Consider the following 17,345-nt stretch of genomic DNA (forward strand, 5'->3'; position numbering starts at 1 on the left):
CCCCAAAATCAATCCCCACCTTCCTTTTGTGGTATTGAACCTTATGGTAAAATTTCATAAAGATCCATTCACTTAAACTAAAGTTAGAGTGCGAAAACCAATGTGTCTTCGGACGACAACGACGACGACGTCATACCAATATACAACCGCAAAATTTTTTTGCGGTCGTATAAAAATGCTTGTTTTTTTGCCCCTTTTTTGGCCCTTAATTCCTAAAATTTTGAAGCAATTACCTCCAAAATCAATCCTAGCATTCCCTTTGTGAGATGGAACCTTGTGGTACAATGTCAGAGAGATCCATACACTAACACACAAGTTATTGTCTGGAAGTTACAAAAATGCTTATTTTTAGCCCCTTTTTGGCCCCTAATTCCTTAACTGTTGGTACCATAACCCCCAAAATCAATCCCAATCTTCCTTTTGTGGTATTGAACCTTATGGTAAAATTTCATAGAGATCTATTCATTTTAACTAAAGTTATTGTGCGAAAACCAATGTGTCTTCGGACGACAATGAAGACGCCAACGCCATACCAATATACGACCGCAAAAATAATTGATCATTCTAGTATGAAAGTTCTGGCTAAAGATGGCGAATTTGAAAGTCTGTATTGTTGACAACATGCTGAACTATTTATACCTCCGCTTTAAAAAAAAAGTGGGGGTATACTTTTTTACCTCTGTCTGTCCATCCGTCAGTCCCATGAATATTTTTCGTCACATCTTTCTCAGGAACTACATAACAAAGATTTCTGAAATTTGGTTTCAGTTTATATGAGTCAGCTATACTGTGTGATGCGTTTTCAGATTCATCACTCAACAACTTCCTGTTTACAGAACACGTATCATTTTACACATGACATCCAAGTTGAAAATTTTCGTCACATTTTTCTCAGGAATTACATTACAAGGATTTCTGAAATTTGGTTTCAGGGTTTATATGAGTCAGCTATACCGTGTGATGCGTTTTCAGATTCATCACTCAACAACTTCCTGTTTACCGAACACTTACACATTTTTACACATGACATCCAAGTTGAAAATTTTCGTCACATTTTTCTCAGGAACTACATTACAATGATTTCTGAAATTTGGTTTCAGGGTTTATATGAGTCAACTATACCGTGTGATGCGTTTTCAGATTCATCACTCAACAACTTCCTGTATACGGAACACTTACATATTTTTACACTATTAAAATTATCCAGTTGCGTCAGGGGTATCATCAGCTCGCAGTAGCTCGCAGTTTCACTTGTTTTTTTTTTATTTTATAAGCTGTTTATTACCTAATTACCTCCTTTCTTCTTAGACAATGTTATTGGATAATAAAGGGGTAAGAATTATCATCTATATATTTGACATTACTGTAAACTGCACCAAAGTAGATCAGGAAAGCCAGTACACAGAACATCATATAAGCTAGATAGCTGGAATTTTATAAAAGAACGGAAGGATGATAATGATATTTAATCTCATCTCCTATATATTTTTGTTTTCTAAACAAAAAATAAAAAAAAAATTTAACCATTGATATGGTGAAGTTATAATATATGCTCTTCAATGAAAGTATTTCTTTTTATAAAAAAAATCAGGGGATACATGTACTAACTTGTCAACTTTAAAATTGAGTCACAGCTCAAAAAGAGCTTGCTTTTAAATAATTTCCACTATTATTAATTACATAAAAGACACAAGAAGATCAATTTCTTTCTTTTTACTATAAAATGAATATGAAATGACGGATACTGAAAATCATACATCAAATTATCAAAAGTAAACAGATTTAAATGATGATCATACTAACTGTCTAACAAACAAAACAGTTCCATTAATTTAAAATCAAACATTTTTTTTAGAAGTAACCACATTTTATGATTATGATTATTCATGATTCCTATTAAACATTTCTGTTTCTATATATAAACTTGATCGGGTTCTCTTTACAAATTGAGCTCCTCTTAAGATTATACACTGCTTTCAAGTATAACTTTCTGCTAACAATATGATCACTTAGGGATCTACAATTAATGTGAAGTAATGTAACTCAATTGTTCTGTTTATTTCCAAAGCAAAAATCCATAATACAACACAAGTTGGTGTGGAAACACCCTGATGATATGAAAACAATAAAAAATAAACCATGAGGATGTTTCTCTTTTAAAAGGCATCACATGGTTTGCCTTCCAACAGTTGTTTTTCTATGAGATTTTTTATTGTGCTTTGCTTGAAAATATATGTTTTAATATATAAATATTCTTAATAGAAGTCTTTAAAAGAAAGTTTCATATTCCTTGACATGACATATTTTGAGTTAAAAAAATAAGCATTCCATGAGGGAAATATTTTACTTTATAATCTTCCTTTCTAACTTTCTCAGTAATAAAATATATGATAAATACAGTGTGTACTGGTTTTTTTAGAACATACCAAATAAGACACACAAAATTATAATTTTTACCATCTAGAGTTTTTCAAGCATTATTGGAAGCTGCTTCTATTTACAGTAAGCATTAATATTATTTTAAATTAAATCAAAGTCATGCTCAAAAAGTGGTAACTACTATTGTAAAATAATGCTCCTTAAAGTATAGAGGAATCTAAAATAATGCTCTTTAAAGTATAGAGGAATCTAGAAATATTTCTGTAAAATCTTGATTTGAAATAAAATATATATATCAAAAAGTAAAGTTTTCTTTTATCTTGCCTTATATATTAAAGTAAATGGGTTTGGCATATACCAGGACAAAGACCAATCTCATATTAATTAAATTAGATGGGTTCTAAAAAGGGGGCGGGCTGATGAGATAGTCAAAAGTTTGAATTGAAATAAATGAAATATTTTATACATTTAAGAACTATGAATTAATGGAATTGTAAGAAAAAAGAAAATAGCAGACATTACTTCAATTATGATTTGATGCATTGTGTACAGACTACAGGTTCCTACATGGTTACCAAGTTTTCTAAAAAAAAGGTGCTATTTGTCCACAGTCTGAACACTTGGAATGACCCAACCTAATTAATTATATACATATGAAAGCAAACCTCATTTACAATGATTACAAAATATATCATTTAAAATTTACAACAAATGATAAATCTGTCAAAGCTACACTGCCTTACTGTGGTTTTAAATCTATTTAAACCACTTTAAAACACAGTATGAAAAAAAATATTGAAATGGTCTTTATGACTTTATTTACAGACATGATGCAATACTTTCACAAGACATTTAAAAGGTGCTTTCTTGTTTTACATTGTCGATAGAAATGTCAATTCTTACATAAAAAGTTCAATAAAATTGAAATACAAATTTGAAATCTTATGAAATAAAAAAGCTAGAGGCTCTCAAGAGCCTGTGTCACTCACCTGATTCTACTTTGGTTTTGGAAATCATGTAAAATAGATTAAAATCATAACAGATACCCTAATAATGAGTGAGGCTAAATTTGGTTTAATATTGGCCATGTAATTTAATAAAACATCCTGGTGGCCATCTTGAACAGTCAATCAGCAACAAAGTAGCAACACTTCATCAGCACCTCATAAGAAACATTTATGCCATGTTTGGTTTAATTCCATTCAGTGCACCTCTAGATGAAGCATTTGTATGTATTTCCCATGGGGTATTATGTTAAAGGAAGTCCCCTCGCTGGCGGCCATCGTGGATGATGGATCAGCTTCAAAGTAACAACACTTAGTCAGCATCTCATAAGGAACATTCATGCCATGTTTGGTTTCAATCCATTTAGTGGTTCTCTAAAAGAACACATTTGTATGTATTGTCCATAGGGTCCTTTGTTAAACATTGTCCCCCCCTGGTGGCCATCTTGGATGATGGATCGGCTTCAAAGTAACAACACTTAGTCAGCACCTCATAAGGAACATTCATGCCATGTTTGGGTTTCATTCCATTCAGTGGTTCTCTTAAAGAAGACATTTGTTTGTATTGTCAATTGGGTCCTATGCTAAACCAAGTCCACCGCTGGCTGCCATCTTGGAATATGGATTGGCTTCAAAGTAACTACACTTGGTCAGCACCTCATAAGGAACATTCATGCCATGTTTGGTTTCATTCCATTCCGTGGTTCTCCAGAAGAAGTTCAAAATGTAAAAAGTTAACGACGACGGACAACGGACGCCAAGTGATGAGAAAAGCTCATTTGGCCCTTCGGGCAAGGTGAGCTAAAAAGTGCAATTAACACAAGTTAGATTATATTTTTTAACAAATGTCAAGTATTGAAACACAAGTATAAAGAAGATGTTGCCAGATTCATAACGTCAATCAAGTCTTTCCAAGAAGCATGCTGAGGTAACATATGAGGTAACATGCTTCCCCTTCCATGAAATTATTTCCATTTCACTTAAACTGTAAGCTAAATCAGTAGAACTGATATCGTTCCATTTTTTTTCAAAGCGATGTATCTTTCCATAAAGATACAATTGCTAAACAATATCCAATAGTCACGAATGGTATTCCTGTACTTAAAATTTCTTTAGTGTTTTCTTTATCAATGCCATTCTCTGAAAGAAAAAAAAATGTCTTATGGTGATATCAAAATCTTAATTCTCTGAAGCATGTTCCTGATTAGCTTATCAAGTTAAAAGGCTACGTAAACAAATAAGGTTTGATGTTGCTTTTTTCAGTTGCTTTCCAAAACTTATTATATAGGAATTAACTTATGTGGTACATTGATGACCAGAAATCCAACAAAATCAAAAATAAATGTAACATTTCTTTTTAATAATTAACACAAGATAATATAAAGTATCATTGATTAAATTTAATTCCCAAAGGCGTCTTGGAAAGTTCCAGTAATTTTAAAATGACATAGTAGTTAGGCCCTTTCTGGTCCTTCTATTTGTATTAAAGATGTTACTAGATTTAAGTAAACTAGGGCTTAGATAATTTAATTTCTGAATACTTAACTACTGATGTTTCTGTAGTAACATTAAAGTCTCAGATTTACAATAATCCATCAATATTTTCCTATCCTACTTTTAACTACATTTATCAAAATTATTAATATAGCTATGACAAAACATGATAAGTTTTATATGTCATGAAGAAATTTCTAATTTTTTTTTAATAATTATTGACAATTGTATTATTTCCTATTAGGAATGTTCCAGAAATTAAATTCTTAGTGCCTTCAAAGTTCTCAACTGAACTTATCTAAAACACCCAATAGTTTATTTATAATGACTACATTCCATAGTTTTGGTAGACAGTTATTATAATCTCCTAGATATAACCTTACACTATGGTATATGACAGTGATTTCATTTATTACCTCAAAAAATGAACTGGAATACATAACTTGTCAATAAAGCATAAAAGACAGGCTAGAGCGGTCAATTCTAATAGAAGACTGTTATACTCCCTTGAATTCCCTATAACATGTTATTGTTATAAGTTTATAGACAACTTACTACATGTAAATAAGAACTGAACAAACTTTCAGTCAATAAGCAAGTAGGTCAAATCATGATGGATGATAAATAATTAGAAAGGCATTGCTACTTAATATCATGTCCATCTTCACAAAACATTTACTACCTCATGGATGTATACCCCACATATTATATTTATACTTTAAACAACTGTGAATCATTCTTTTACAAAGTGTGACTATTTTTAGAACAACCTATCAAAGAATTCAAATATAGAAAAATAATTACGAGTGACCTAACAACACATTAATTCATGAATGCATGTAGCCCATGAGTTTATTATCAGTGTTGTTTGGTCATGAGATTAGTAATTCTTTTATTTACATTAACCATGGTCTTTTTTTAATGGAAATAGAGAATAAAATACAAGAAACTATATTTTTTCTACGCATTCCCATTTCATTTTGATGCAACGTCATCAACAATGTCTTGACAACACACATGGTTGTATGACGTTCGGGGACGGAAATTATCAGATTTATTTCACGTGAAATTATCCATTTTTATTTAACTTGGAAATCACGGTATTTCATTGAAACCAATTTAATAATTTGTTTAATTCCAAATGATATCATGTTTTCTTAGTCATCTGATTATGTGTAATTCTGGACGAACTAACGGACATGTTTTACCAAGTTCGCCTACCTGCTTATGAGCTTCTGTTGTGGCTGCTTTCTTGTATGGCCTCAACTCATCTGAACCATATCCTGGCACATAAATGTTCCAATTCCTCTCTGTAATAATTAGCAAATATTTAAATGCAATATTAAACTACACTATGAACAAAACACAAGTTATAATTCATAATGATCAAGAAGATTATCATTATCAAGTAATAATTAGTTTGATCTAAATGATTCTACACATATACAATGACTGGGTTTTTAAAGTAACAATTTGTTGGTTATAAATGATTCTACATTGGTACAATAACTGGGGTGGTTTCATAGTCTTCATAACTAATGTTAAATCTACAACTGTAACAGACCTGCAAGCCCAACACATATTCTACTGGTTTGAAATGGTATGTCATTTGGAAATAGGGCATATATTATGAACTTTAAATGGTTGGCAGATAAATTCTTTTGCAAACAGAAATGTCATTCAACAATCAAAAGATTATTTGATGTTTAACAAAATAACTGATAATATATGATAAGGAATTTGGTATGAGACAAATATCAAACAAAGACCACGGTACAAAGTAATCTTCACATCCTCATCGGCTATAGTTGGTTGTCATATTGGTAATCATATCACATCTCCTTATTTTATACTGTCTAAACCAAACTTGTTAAGGACTAGATGATTTTTTTCCCAAGTTTTAACATGTTCAGTTAATACAGGTTCAAAAATATTGATCATGTTGGTGTAACAGGACTTTACAGCAACTCTGGACATACCCTTACTTTGAAGGGTGTAGAAAAAAGAGGAAATGATCTAAAGTCTTGAATCAATCTCTAAAAAACACCCTAAGAGTGCTGATCAAAGAGTCAATTAATGGAATAGAGACAAAAAGCAAGCTATCTTTATTAAAAATTCTAATGAAGATTGGCATAGTCAGGTTATTGTATAGTGATCACCAGAGATTGTTATAAACTCAACTGGTGAGTTGTACTGCTACAAATGGGGATCAAGAGATTGTTATAAACTCAACTAGTGAGTTGAACTGCTACAGATGGGGATCAAGAGTTTGTCATAAACTCAACTGGTGAGTTGTACTGCTACAGATAGGGATCAAGAGTCTGTTATAAACTCAACTGTGAGTTGTACTGCTACAGATGGGAATCAAGAGACTGCTACAGATGGGGATCAAGAGTTTGAGGTAAGGGAGGGCACACAGCATTGGAAAGGGGTTTGGATGTCGTTAAAGCCTAAACTAAATCTTAATTTGTTCTAAATTTTAAGAGCACATACTGGATGCACCTCCTTGAACCTGCCCCTGTGCTACCATATCTGTTTTGACAAGTTCATAAATCAAACAACAGAATGATCAAGAATTTGAATATATAAATGTTTCTAGAAGTAAATTCTTCTTTTTTACTAATATATTTATACATAAGTTGTGTATGAGTACTTTCTTATATTTGCTAAGACATCAAGTAATATAGTCTGTATATTGTAAAATAAAATACTTCGCTGAGCGCAGCCTGATACGACCGCAGAGGTCGAACCCTGAACAGTTGGGGCAAGTTTGGACACAATATTCAAGCTTGATACTGTCTGAATTTGAATTGTGATCAAATTTTTGACATAATATATTTTCTGACAAAATAAATGTGGTCAAAGATCTTAAAAATTTGAAATGGGACATTTAATTTACCTAGAATGGTCTGATATCCAAAATCAAACATTATGGTTAGATTCAGCATATAAAAAACACCAATAATTTAATTTTAGTTGAAATCAAACAAAGTTTAATTTTGGACCCTTCAAACCTTAATATGAACTAATTTGAAAACAGGGCCCAAAATAAAAATCTAAATGCACAATAAGATTCAGCAAATCATACAGCTGCAATATTTCATTTTTTGATGAAATCAAACAAAGTTTAATTTTGGACCCTTTTGACCTCAATGTAGACCAATTTAAAAATGCGGCCCAATATCCAAAAAAATTATACAAGGTTAGAACCCCCAAAAATTAAAGACTTAATTAATCCCATCGAAATTGGTTAAAACATTTGTATTTGTTTTCAATTGAAGATTTCTTGCTATTGCACAATACTGTGCAATTGAAGATTTCTTGCTATTGTGCAATACTGTGCTATTGCAATTGAAAATTTCTTGCTATTGTGCAATACTGTGTAATTGAAGATTTTTTGCTATTGCGCAATACTGTACAATTGAAGATTTCTTGCTATTGCGCAATACTGTGCAGTTGAAGATTTCTTGCTATTGCGCAATACTGTGCAATTGAAGATTTCTTGCTATTGCGCAATACTGTGATATTGCACAATATATACTGTGCTATTGCATAATACTGTGCTATTGTGCAATATTGTGCAGTTGAAGATTTCTTGCTTTTGCCTAATACTGTGCTATTGCGCAATACTGTGTAATTGAAGATTTTTTGCTATTGCGCAATACTGTAAAATTGAAGATTTCTTGCTATTGCGCAATACTGTGCAGTTGAAGATTTCTTGCTATTGCGCAATACTGTGCAGTTGAAGATTTCTTGCTATTGCGCAATACTGTGCAATTGAAGATTTCTTGCTTTTGCCTAATACTGTGCTATTGCGCAATACTGTGCAATTGAAGATTTCTTGCTATTGCCCAATATTGTGCAATTGAAGATTTCAAAAATGTTAAAGAAAAAAAATGAACCCCCCCCCCCCCCCAACCCCAAAATTGGAAAAAAATATCCCAACTTTTTGAGCCCCCTACCCTCCCTCCTTTTGGAGTAATTACTCCCAAACTCAATCCCAGCCTTCCCTTTATGGTATGGAACCTTGCAGTACAATTTTAGAGAGATCCATACATTTGAACACATGTTATTGTCTGGAAACTAGAAAAATGCTTGTTTTTGGCCCATTTTTTGCCCCTAATTCCTGAACGTTTTGGGCAATTAACCCCAAACTCAATCCCAGCCTTCCATTTGTGATATGGAACCTTGTGGTACAATTTCAGGGTATCCATACACTTACACACAAATTATTGTACGGAAACTACAAAAATGCTTGTTTTTGGCCCCTAATTCCTAAACTGTTGGTACCATGCATCACCCCCAAAATCATTCCCAACCTTCCTTTTGTGGTATTGAACCTTCTGGTAAAAATTCATAGAGATCCATTCACTTAAAACTTAAGTTATTGTCCAGAAACCAATTGTGTCTTCGGACGACGACGACGACATCATAGCATTATACGATGCAAAAATTGTTTTGCGGTCGTATAAAAATTATGTACACAACATTAACAAACCTAAATGCATCTGTACATCTTTAACCTCTAATGTATTAGATTTTCTGTGTTTGGCTATCTTACATGCTGCACTTACTACATTTTCTATAAAATCATCAGCTATATGCATTAACACCTGTAATATAATATCATATAAGTACACAGGTATTAAGACTTGAGCTCTTATTTCAGAAATTTCTGATTTTCTACCTATTATTAACAATATTATGTTTTTTTCAGGCAAAGTTCTGTCTTTAAAGTTAGTTATTCTGCATCCATTTTCATTGCTTAATTAAAATCTTACCTTATTCCTTCCTTAATGATACCTTGTTATTGTCTGTTTCTTAAAAGCCTTGTATGGCAAAAAATGATAGAATTTGAACTAAGACTTAATTTGTTTCACATGTAATTCATTGATTACTGCTATCAGACAGTGCCAAGTAAGTTGACACTCAAGAGTATACTCTTCCATAGTGTACTCTTTTTGCATTTATTGAGGATATAAACTCTTTTTCTTACTTTTCAGCAATTGAATTATTTGTTAACTGTAAAAATGTGTTTATGACTTCACCATAGGTTTTTTTGTAAGGTTTGTGTTGCTCAATATTTAGTTTTCTGTGTGTTGTTTTTTTTGCTGTTGTTTGGCCATGATGAAGTCTGTTTTTTCCCTTTGTTTTTTTATTTATCTTCTTTATTTTTTAAACAACATATGGTGCATGATGTTCTCCACTAACCATCAGCTTTTACAAAGGTTTATTTGAGTCAATGAATGGCTTGTAGAAAGGAAGAACTATTATTTTGTAGTGCCTTTTCATCTCTATACATAGAATGATTGCAGAATGTAGATTTACAAATGTATTTGCAACAAAAGTTAACAATAAATAATCATGTCATCTGGTAATTTAAGTACACAGTTACTTTAAAATACAATCATCTTTGATTCCACAGCATATATTTCAATGAAATCATTACTATCCATGAAACTTTTTCTGTCATCCATGGGACTTGCACTGTTGTAACTGATTGAATGTTAAGGTTCATACAGCAAACATACTTTTGTAAATAAAGCAGATTGTTGATTTTTCTCGTTTGAAATGTTTTACGTTTTGTCATGTCTGAGCCTTTTATAACTTACTGTACCGCTTGGCTCATTGCTGAAGACCATACGGTGAGCTATAGTTGATTTCAACTACATTATTTGGTCTCTGGTTGATAGTTGTCTCATTGGTAACCATACTGCATCTCCTTATTTTTATACTGGGTTTTCCCCCTTTTTATACATTCTATCAAAAAATGTGATTAGACAGCCCATTGTAAAAATATAATAGCATGGCACACCCTGGGGAGTACACTACTATATTCTATAATACCATGGTACACCCTGGGGAGTACACTACTATATTCTATAATACCATGGTACACCCTGGGGAGTACACTACTATATTCTATAATACCATGGTACACCCTGGGGAGTACACTACTATATTCTATAATACCATGGTACACCCTGGGGAGTACACTGCTATATTCTATAATACCATGGTACACCCTGGGGAGTACACTACTATATTCTATAATACCATGGTACACCCTGGGGAGTACACTACTATATTCTATAATACCATGGTACACCCTGGGGAGTACACTTCTATATTCTATAATACCATGGTACACCCTGGGGAGTACACTACTATATTCTACAATACCATGGTACACCCTGGGGAGTACACTACTATATTCTATAATACCATGGTACACCCTGGGGAGTACACTACTATATTCTACAATACCATAGTACACCCTGGGAAGTACACTACTATAATTATTCTATAATACCATGGTATACCCTGGGGAGTACACTACTATATTCTACAATACCATGGTACACCCTGGGGAGTACACTGCTATATTCTATAATACCATGGTACACCATGAGGAGTACACTACTATATTCTACAATACCATGGTACACCCTGGGGAGTACACTGCTATATTCTATAATACCATGGTACACCCTGGGGAGTACACTACTATATTCTATAATACCATGGTACACCCTGGGGAGTACACTATTATATTCTACAATACCATGGTACACCCTGGGGAGTACACTACTATATTCTATAATACCATGGTACACCCTGGGGAGTACACTACTATATTCTACAATACCATGGTACACCCTGGGGAGTACACTACTATATTCTATAATACCATGGCACACCCTGGGGAGTACACTACTATATTCTATAATACCATGGTACACCCTGGGGAGTACACTACTATATTCTATAATACCATGGTACATACACCCTGGGGAGTACACTACTATATTCTATAATACCATGGTACACCCTGGGGAGTACACTACTATATTCTATAATACCATGGTACACCCTGGGGAGTACACTACTATATTCTATAATACCATGGTACACCATGAGGAGTACACTACTATATTCTACAATACCATGGTACACCCTGGGGAGTACACTGCTATATTCTATAATACCATGGTACACCCTGGGGAGTACACTACTATATTCTATAATACCATGGTACACCCTGGGGAGTACACTACTATATTCTACAATACCATGGTACACCCTGGGGAGTACACTACTATATTCTATAATACCATGGTACACCCTGGGGAGTACACTATTATATTCTACAATACCATGGTACACCCTGGGGAGTACACTACTATATTCTACAATACCATGGTACACCCTGGGGAGTACACTACTATATTCTACAATACCATGGTACACCCTGGGGAGTACACTACTATATTCTATAATACCATGGTACACCCTGGGGAGTACACTACTATCATGACTATATTCTACAATACCATTGTACACCCTGGGGAGTACACTACTATATTCTACCTCTTCTACATCATCATCGAGCTGTTCCATTGGATCCACCTCCTTAACAAGCTCCTGTAATCTTCTTTTATCTAATACTTTAGTGTCTTGTACACCCATACTTGTCTGAACTGAGGAAGCTATAGGCTGTCTTATTGCCAGACCTGGCTGACCTAAGGTCATTACTGGTGTAGGAGCTGAAGATGTCACACCGACTGGTATAGAACTACTACCAGTCACTAACTGTCCTTGCTGGTGAGTCTGATAATTGAAAATGATAACATATATAAAAAAAATCTAAATCATTCATTTTTCTGCTTTCTTTGAAAATTTTCAAAGAAAGTAATTAAAAGTAGAATGAACTTATCGTTGTGCATACCCCCACTTATAATTCAAAGTATAGGAAAACGAAATAGGTGTCTGATAGATCTGATAGGCGCACGCACCTTACAAATGATCACTCTCAAGCTGCTGGCAAAATATTAAATCATTCTGTTGAGCAATTTGTGAGAAAAGTGTGACCAAAAATTTGAAGTTCATTCAACATATTGGAAAATTGAAAGTATCGACAAACAGAAGTGCTAACACTTTATAACTCATCACTGTTGAGCAAATGACTAAATATTAATTCATTCTGTTCAGTAGTATCTGAGGACGGTATGACAAAAATATTTGTTAAACACACCAATGGACAGACCTACAAAAAGCACGGCAGACAAGGTGATTGCAATATAACCCCACATTAAGAGTGGGGGTATAAAATACATTTCACACTTCAACCCATGTCAAAGTAAGAATTTATAACTGTTAGCAAACTCAGCACATTTTACACTTCAATCCATGTCAAAGTAAGAATAACTGTTAGCAAACTGAGCACATTTTACAGACAAAAAATATTGTGTGTCTCAATGTGTCATAATCAAATTCCTTGATCTAGACTACAGTACCCAGTTATTTATCCTTTGGTTAAATATAACCCAGGGTTTAATTCTTTAAAAATGGTTACGTAACCAAGGGTTCAAATTCTGCTGCTCAACTTCTTCTTAACCCTTTGTTACGAAACAGTTGGTTAAGTTCACTGACTGTAAGATTTTTTCAAAATAAAAATTATCAGTACTTTCCTCTGGTCTTAGAGAGTGTTTTGGTCGATAAAAAATGATTACTTGTTACAAACAAATCGATTTTTGCATCTAATTTAATTAATTAGTGCAACTACAACACAGACTTGACAGAGAGCATCTTTTGTTTCAAAACTTTAGAAGTGTTGATCGTTGAAATTTACTTATAGATAAATACATTATCTTACTGAAACATGCTTAATTTTGCTGCATATATCATGTATATTTTTTAATTAACATAGAAGGTCAATATACTTTAAAAAAAATACTGAGCAAACTATGACTGGTTAATATTCTTACTGTGTTGTGATACTGAACATTTGAAGGCTGTCCTGGTAAATTAGTAGTTACTTGTACTGGATTCATCTCTGTATAAGTATGTATACCATACTACAGTCTGAAAAATAAATTACAAGAATGCACAGGCTGAAATGTTTAGCCTGCTTAACTGATCATGATCAATTTAATTTATGTTGAATGTCTTTAAGAAAAAGGTAACATTGTAACTTTTGATTACTTCTAATAAAATAATAATGCTACAAGTATTACATAAAATTAATATAATCAATGAACCATGTAAATGAGGTCAAGGTCTGATGAACCTTGTAAAATAGAATTGTATCCCTTACAATCATTCTGTACACCAAATATAGTCACCCTATTGCTTACAGTATCTGAGAAACAGACCTTAACAACAAAACTCACAAGGTTCTAGTTACAGCATTTTCCAGGACGCATGATTTTCTGTCTTGAAGCACCATTTTTGAAAATGTTATTGTGTGTCTGCAGGACCCACCCATACTAGTTACATAAGCTGAATCCTATCATCACCTATACTATCCTTTAGCTGTTTAAAAGAATCTGGAAACGTGCTTCTTGTCAATATATTTACCAGAAATTGAATTTGGTTTTCATGCATTGCTTTAGTAAAGGTAAATTTTGAGACACAAAAATAAATGATATGTAATTGATCATGTGATTGGCATGATTGGCTAACACTTAAGTGATAAAACCATGGAAATCAAAATTTGTCCACCTTTAAAGCAAATCATGAAATGTTATTGGCAATAAAGTTATCAAAAGCGGCTTACATGTATGAACATACTGAAGATGGTTATATGATTTTGGCTTTAAATAGTCTAAATGAAGACTGGCAAAAGCTGTTTAAAAGAGAAACATAGGCGTATTTACACTTGTATGCAAATTTGTCTGTCATAACTGAAAGTCACACAAGTTCCCGCAATTTTGCATCACAAAAAAAAACATTAAAAAGTGATTGATGCACGATGTCAGAAGGATATTCAGAGCTAGATCTAGGGTTATTTGGAGCAAATTCAGCTAATACCAAATAGTGATGGATTGATACTTATCAACTTATGGCAAATATAACATGCATATCAGGACAAAAAAACATGCTAATGACATGAATGAGAAATGATTCAGCACAAAATTGTTTTTGGAAATCACTTCTTTCAAGTCAATATCATTTATCTAATGAACATGTTAAAATGGATTGCATCTCCTGTTTAAACTTCAACACTCGTCAAAATCCATACTGGACATCTAATAAAGAGGACTTGTGTGCATGCGAGTAGAGCGATGTGTAAATGTAGATCTAGACAATGGATGGAAATTAAAAGCTTATTAGCCAACTGGGCATCTAACATGTTTTTAACTTCAATTTATATAAAATGTATTAGCACAAATTTCCGATTTTTCTATAAAATATTTACTTTCGCATCCAGAAACTGCAAAAGAATCAGTTTATTGATGGTGGCCATGCATGTAATGATAGAAGTAGAACATAAAAAAATGTTTAAGTGGCAGTCCCATCAAAAATGGGATCTGTAATTTTGTAGATATAGTGTTGGTGGGTATGTACAGTGTACAGAGTATTTTTTTGATAATTTTATCTATAACTGCTTTTACAAGTGCACCATTTTTTAACGTTTCCTATGATATACATATTGTGATGATTCAATGCTAGAATCTCTATACTGACAAAAGACAACAGTGGTTCATCTGATATAGGTGGCAAAATTATACAGGATAGGTAAAGGTAAACATGGTAAAGACTAGCTTGTCTGTATTTGTATGTTGAAGATACCAATTCTGGCTTTTATTCAACGGAAGAGAGAGATTCCTATTGACGGTGTTGGTGAGCTGCCTTGAAGCTCTCAACTGTATTAGCGCATAATACTATCTTCCAGTTGGTTCAATGTATTATGCTCTTCACAAAGAAAGAGTTCTTATATGGATCCGTATTATATGAAATAGTGTCTAGTGCCTTCGTTTTGTTCTTCATTGATTTTGACACTAAATTGGCACTTTCAAAGTTATCAAATTTTTCGATTTAAGTTTTCCTTTTAGGTTTACTTTTAACCACAAAATCATACTAATACTAGCGCGTCTCTAACGCCAGTAACGGTCTGGCATAAAATCTGATTCCCAGATAATGATTGACCGTAGTAGCCGGATATTACTTTCAGCATATAACATTTATAATTTTAATACCTATATTTTATGTGAAAATGTGGGAATTTTCAAATTTCATACTACATTTTGAAAATGAAATCATGATGGCATAAACCGGAAGTAAGGCGTAGAATCTAAAGTAAAAACAAATCCGGATAAAAACTTTTTCCGAACATTGAAATCGGAGATAAGAACAGTTTCCCGCGAACGAACAAGGTAGCGATTCCAGGCTAACGAACATCATATGTCATAATGTGTATAGTTCGAATTATAAAATTCTACTGCAGACACTGTTATACTTTCACAAATGACTGACCGATACCCTCTTACCCTCTCCTGAATTTTTTCGAACGATATGAGAGACTAATTTGAAAGACTACACGCAATAATCGAGACGAAATACTATGATCGAATCTAGGAATAGTATACTAGAGCACAGGCACTTGTTTCTATCCATGGAAAGAACCACTATCAACGTAAATATACGTTGATAGTGGTTCTTCCCATGGATAGAAACAAGTGCCTGTGTACCACTGAGAGAACGAAAGATACCACAGGGACATTCGGACTCATAAGTAGAAAATAAACTGACAACGCCATTGCTAAAAAAGGAAAAGACAAAACTGAGACAAACAACACTACACAAAACACAACATAGAAAACTAAAGACTGAGCAAATGAACCCCGCCAAAAACTTGGGGTGATCATCTCAGGTGCTCCGGAAGGGTAAGCGGATCCTGGTCCACATGTCACGGGCATCCGTCGTGTTGCTCTTGTTAGTACAAACCCGGTGATAAGTCTAATTCGGTAGATTACATTCGGGGAAAAGGGGACGGGATTGTAGTTACGACAATTGGAACATAACCGTTGTCATCTGTGAAACAGATAATCCATAACTGTCAACCAACTCGTGATGGCGTCCGTAAAATTTACGAAGGGCCGTATGATGATTTCACCACTTGGAACTCTTGGTTTAAAGGGGCATTAGCTGTCAAATTCATGTTCACCGATTTGACTCAAATTCTGATATTTGTCTAAAATAAACAGTTTACAATGCATGGGCTCGATAATATGCTTCAGCATTTCGATCGTGTGTATTTTAGTCTAGACACCATCTAATTAACCATCGAAGTGACCTCCGAAGACTGTCGACGGTCATATAACCCGATGTAAACATAAATATAGATATAAATAGACCGAACTCGTGCAATTGGATTTTTCTAGGTCCGTTTGATTTCTTAATATAGGTTATAAATATATGTTAATCATCGTGTTTCGTGTTTACCTGTATAAGAATGAGTTTTTGTGTATCGAATCAGTCAATCAAATGGTTTACCCTTGTTTCGCTTTTTTGACATTATTTTCCTTTTGATAACTGTACACGCCTAATTCATGCGTAACCCAATTCTAGCCAATGGGTTAAATTGAAGGTCACATGAATACAGATTCAATGAGGTCGAACTTGCAAGTGAATAATTCATTAGCGATGTTAATTTGCATATTTTGACAAAATTGAACCCAACTG

General features: G+C 33.5%; 1 protein-coding gene across 1 annotated transcript; it reads right to left on the bottom strand.

The window, feature by feature from the left end:
- Positions 1–1,700: 1,700 nt before the first annotated feature.
- LOC127730977 (transcription initiation factor TFIID subunit 12-like) lies at positions 1,701–15,946 on the bottom strand. Its single transcript, XM_052239619.1, has 6 exons — positions 15,860–15,946; positions 13,646–13,742; positions 12,249–12,488; positions 9,376–9,490; positions 6,099–6,187; positions 1,701–4,523 (listed from the first exon to the last, which is right to left on the bottom strand). Exons 2-6 carry the CDS (start codon positions 13,709–13,711, stop codon positions 4,485–4,487), a joined length of 549 nt encoding a protein of 182 aa, XP_052095579.1. The 5' UTR covers positions 13,712–13,742; positions 15,860–15,946; the 3' UTR covers positions 1,701–4,484.
- Between the last annotated feature and the right edge of the window lie 1,399 nt (positions 15,947–17,345).

Source organism: Mytilus californianus, unplaced genomic scaffold (genome assembly GCF_021869535.1).
Source record: "Mytilus californianus isolate M0D057914Y unplaced genomic scaffold, xbMytCali1.0.p SCAF_2, whole genome shotgun sequence".
NCBI classification, from domain to species: domain Eukaryota; kingdom Metazoa; phylum Mollusca; class Bivalvia; order Mytilida; family Mytilidae; genus Mytilus; species Mytilus californianus.

Excerpts from the sequence above, each read along its gene's own strand:
- LOC127730977 (XM_052239619.1), bottom strand. The coding sequence starts at position 13,711 with ATGAATCCAGTACAAGTAACTACTAATTTACCAGGACAGCCTTCAAAT. Across the intron at positions 9,491-12,248 it reads TCGATGATGATGTAGAAGAG|GTGTTAATGCATATAGCTGA; the intron begins GTAGAATATAGT and ends ATTATATTACAG. Across the intron at positions 6,188-9,375 it reads AGATGTACAGATGCATTTAG|AGAGGAATTGGAACATTTAT; the intron begins GTTTGTTAATGT and ends TAATTATTACAG.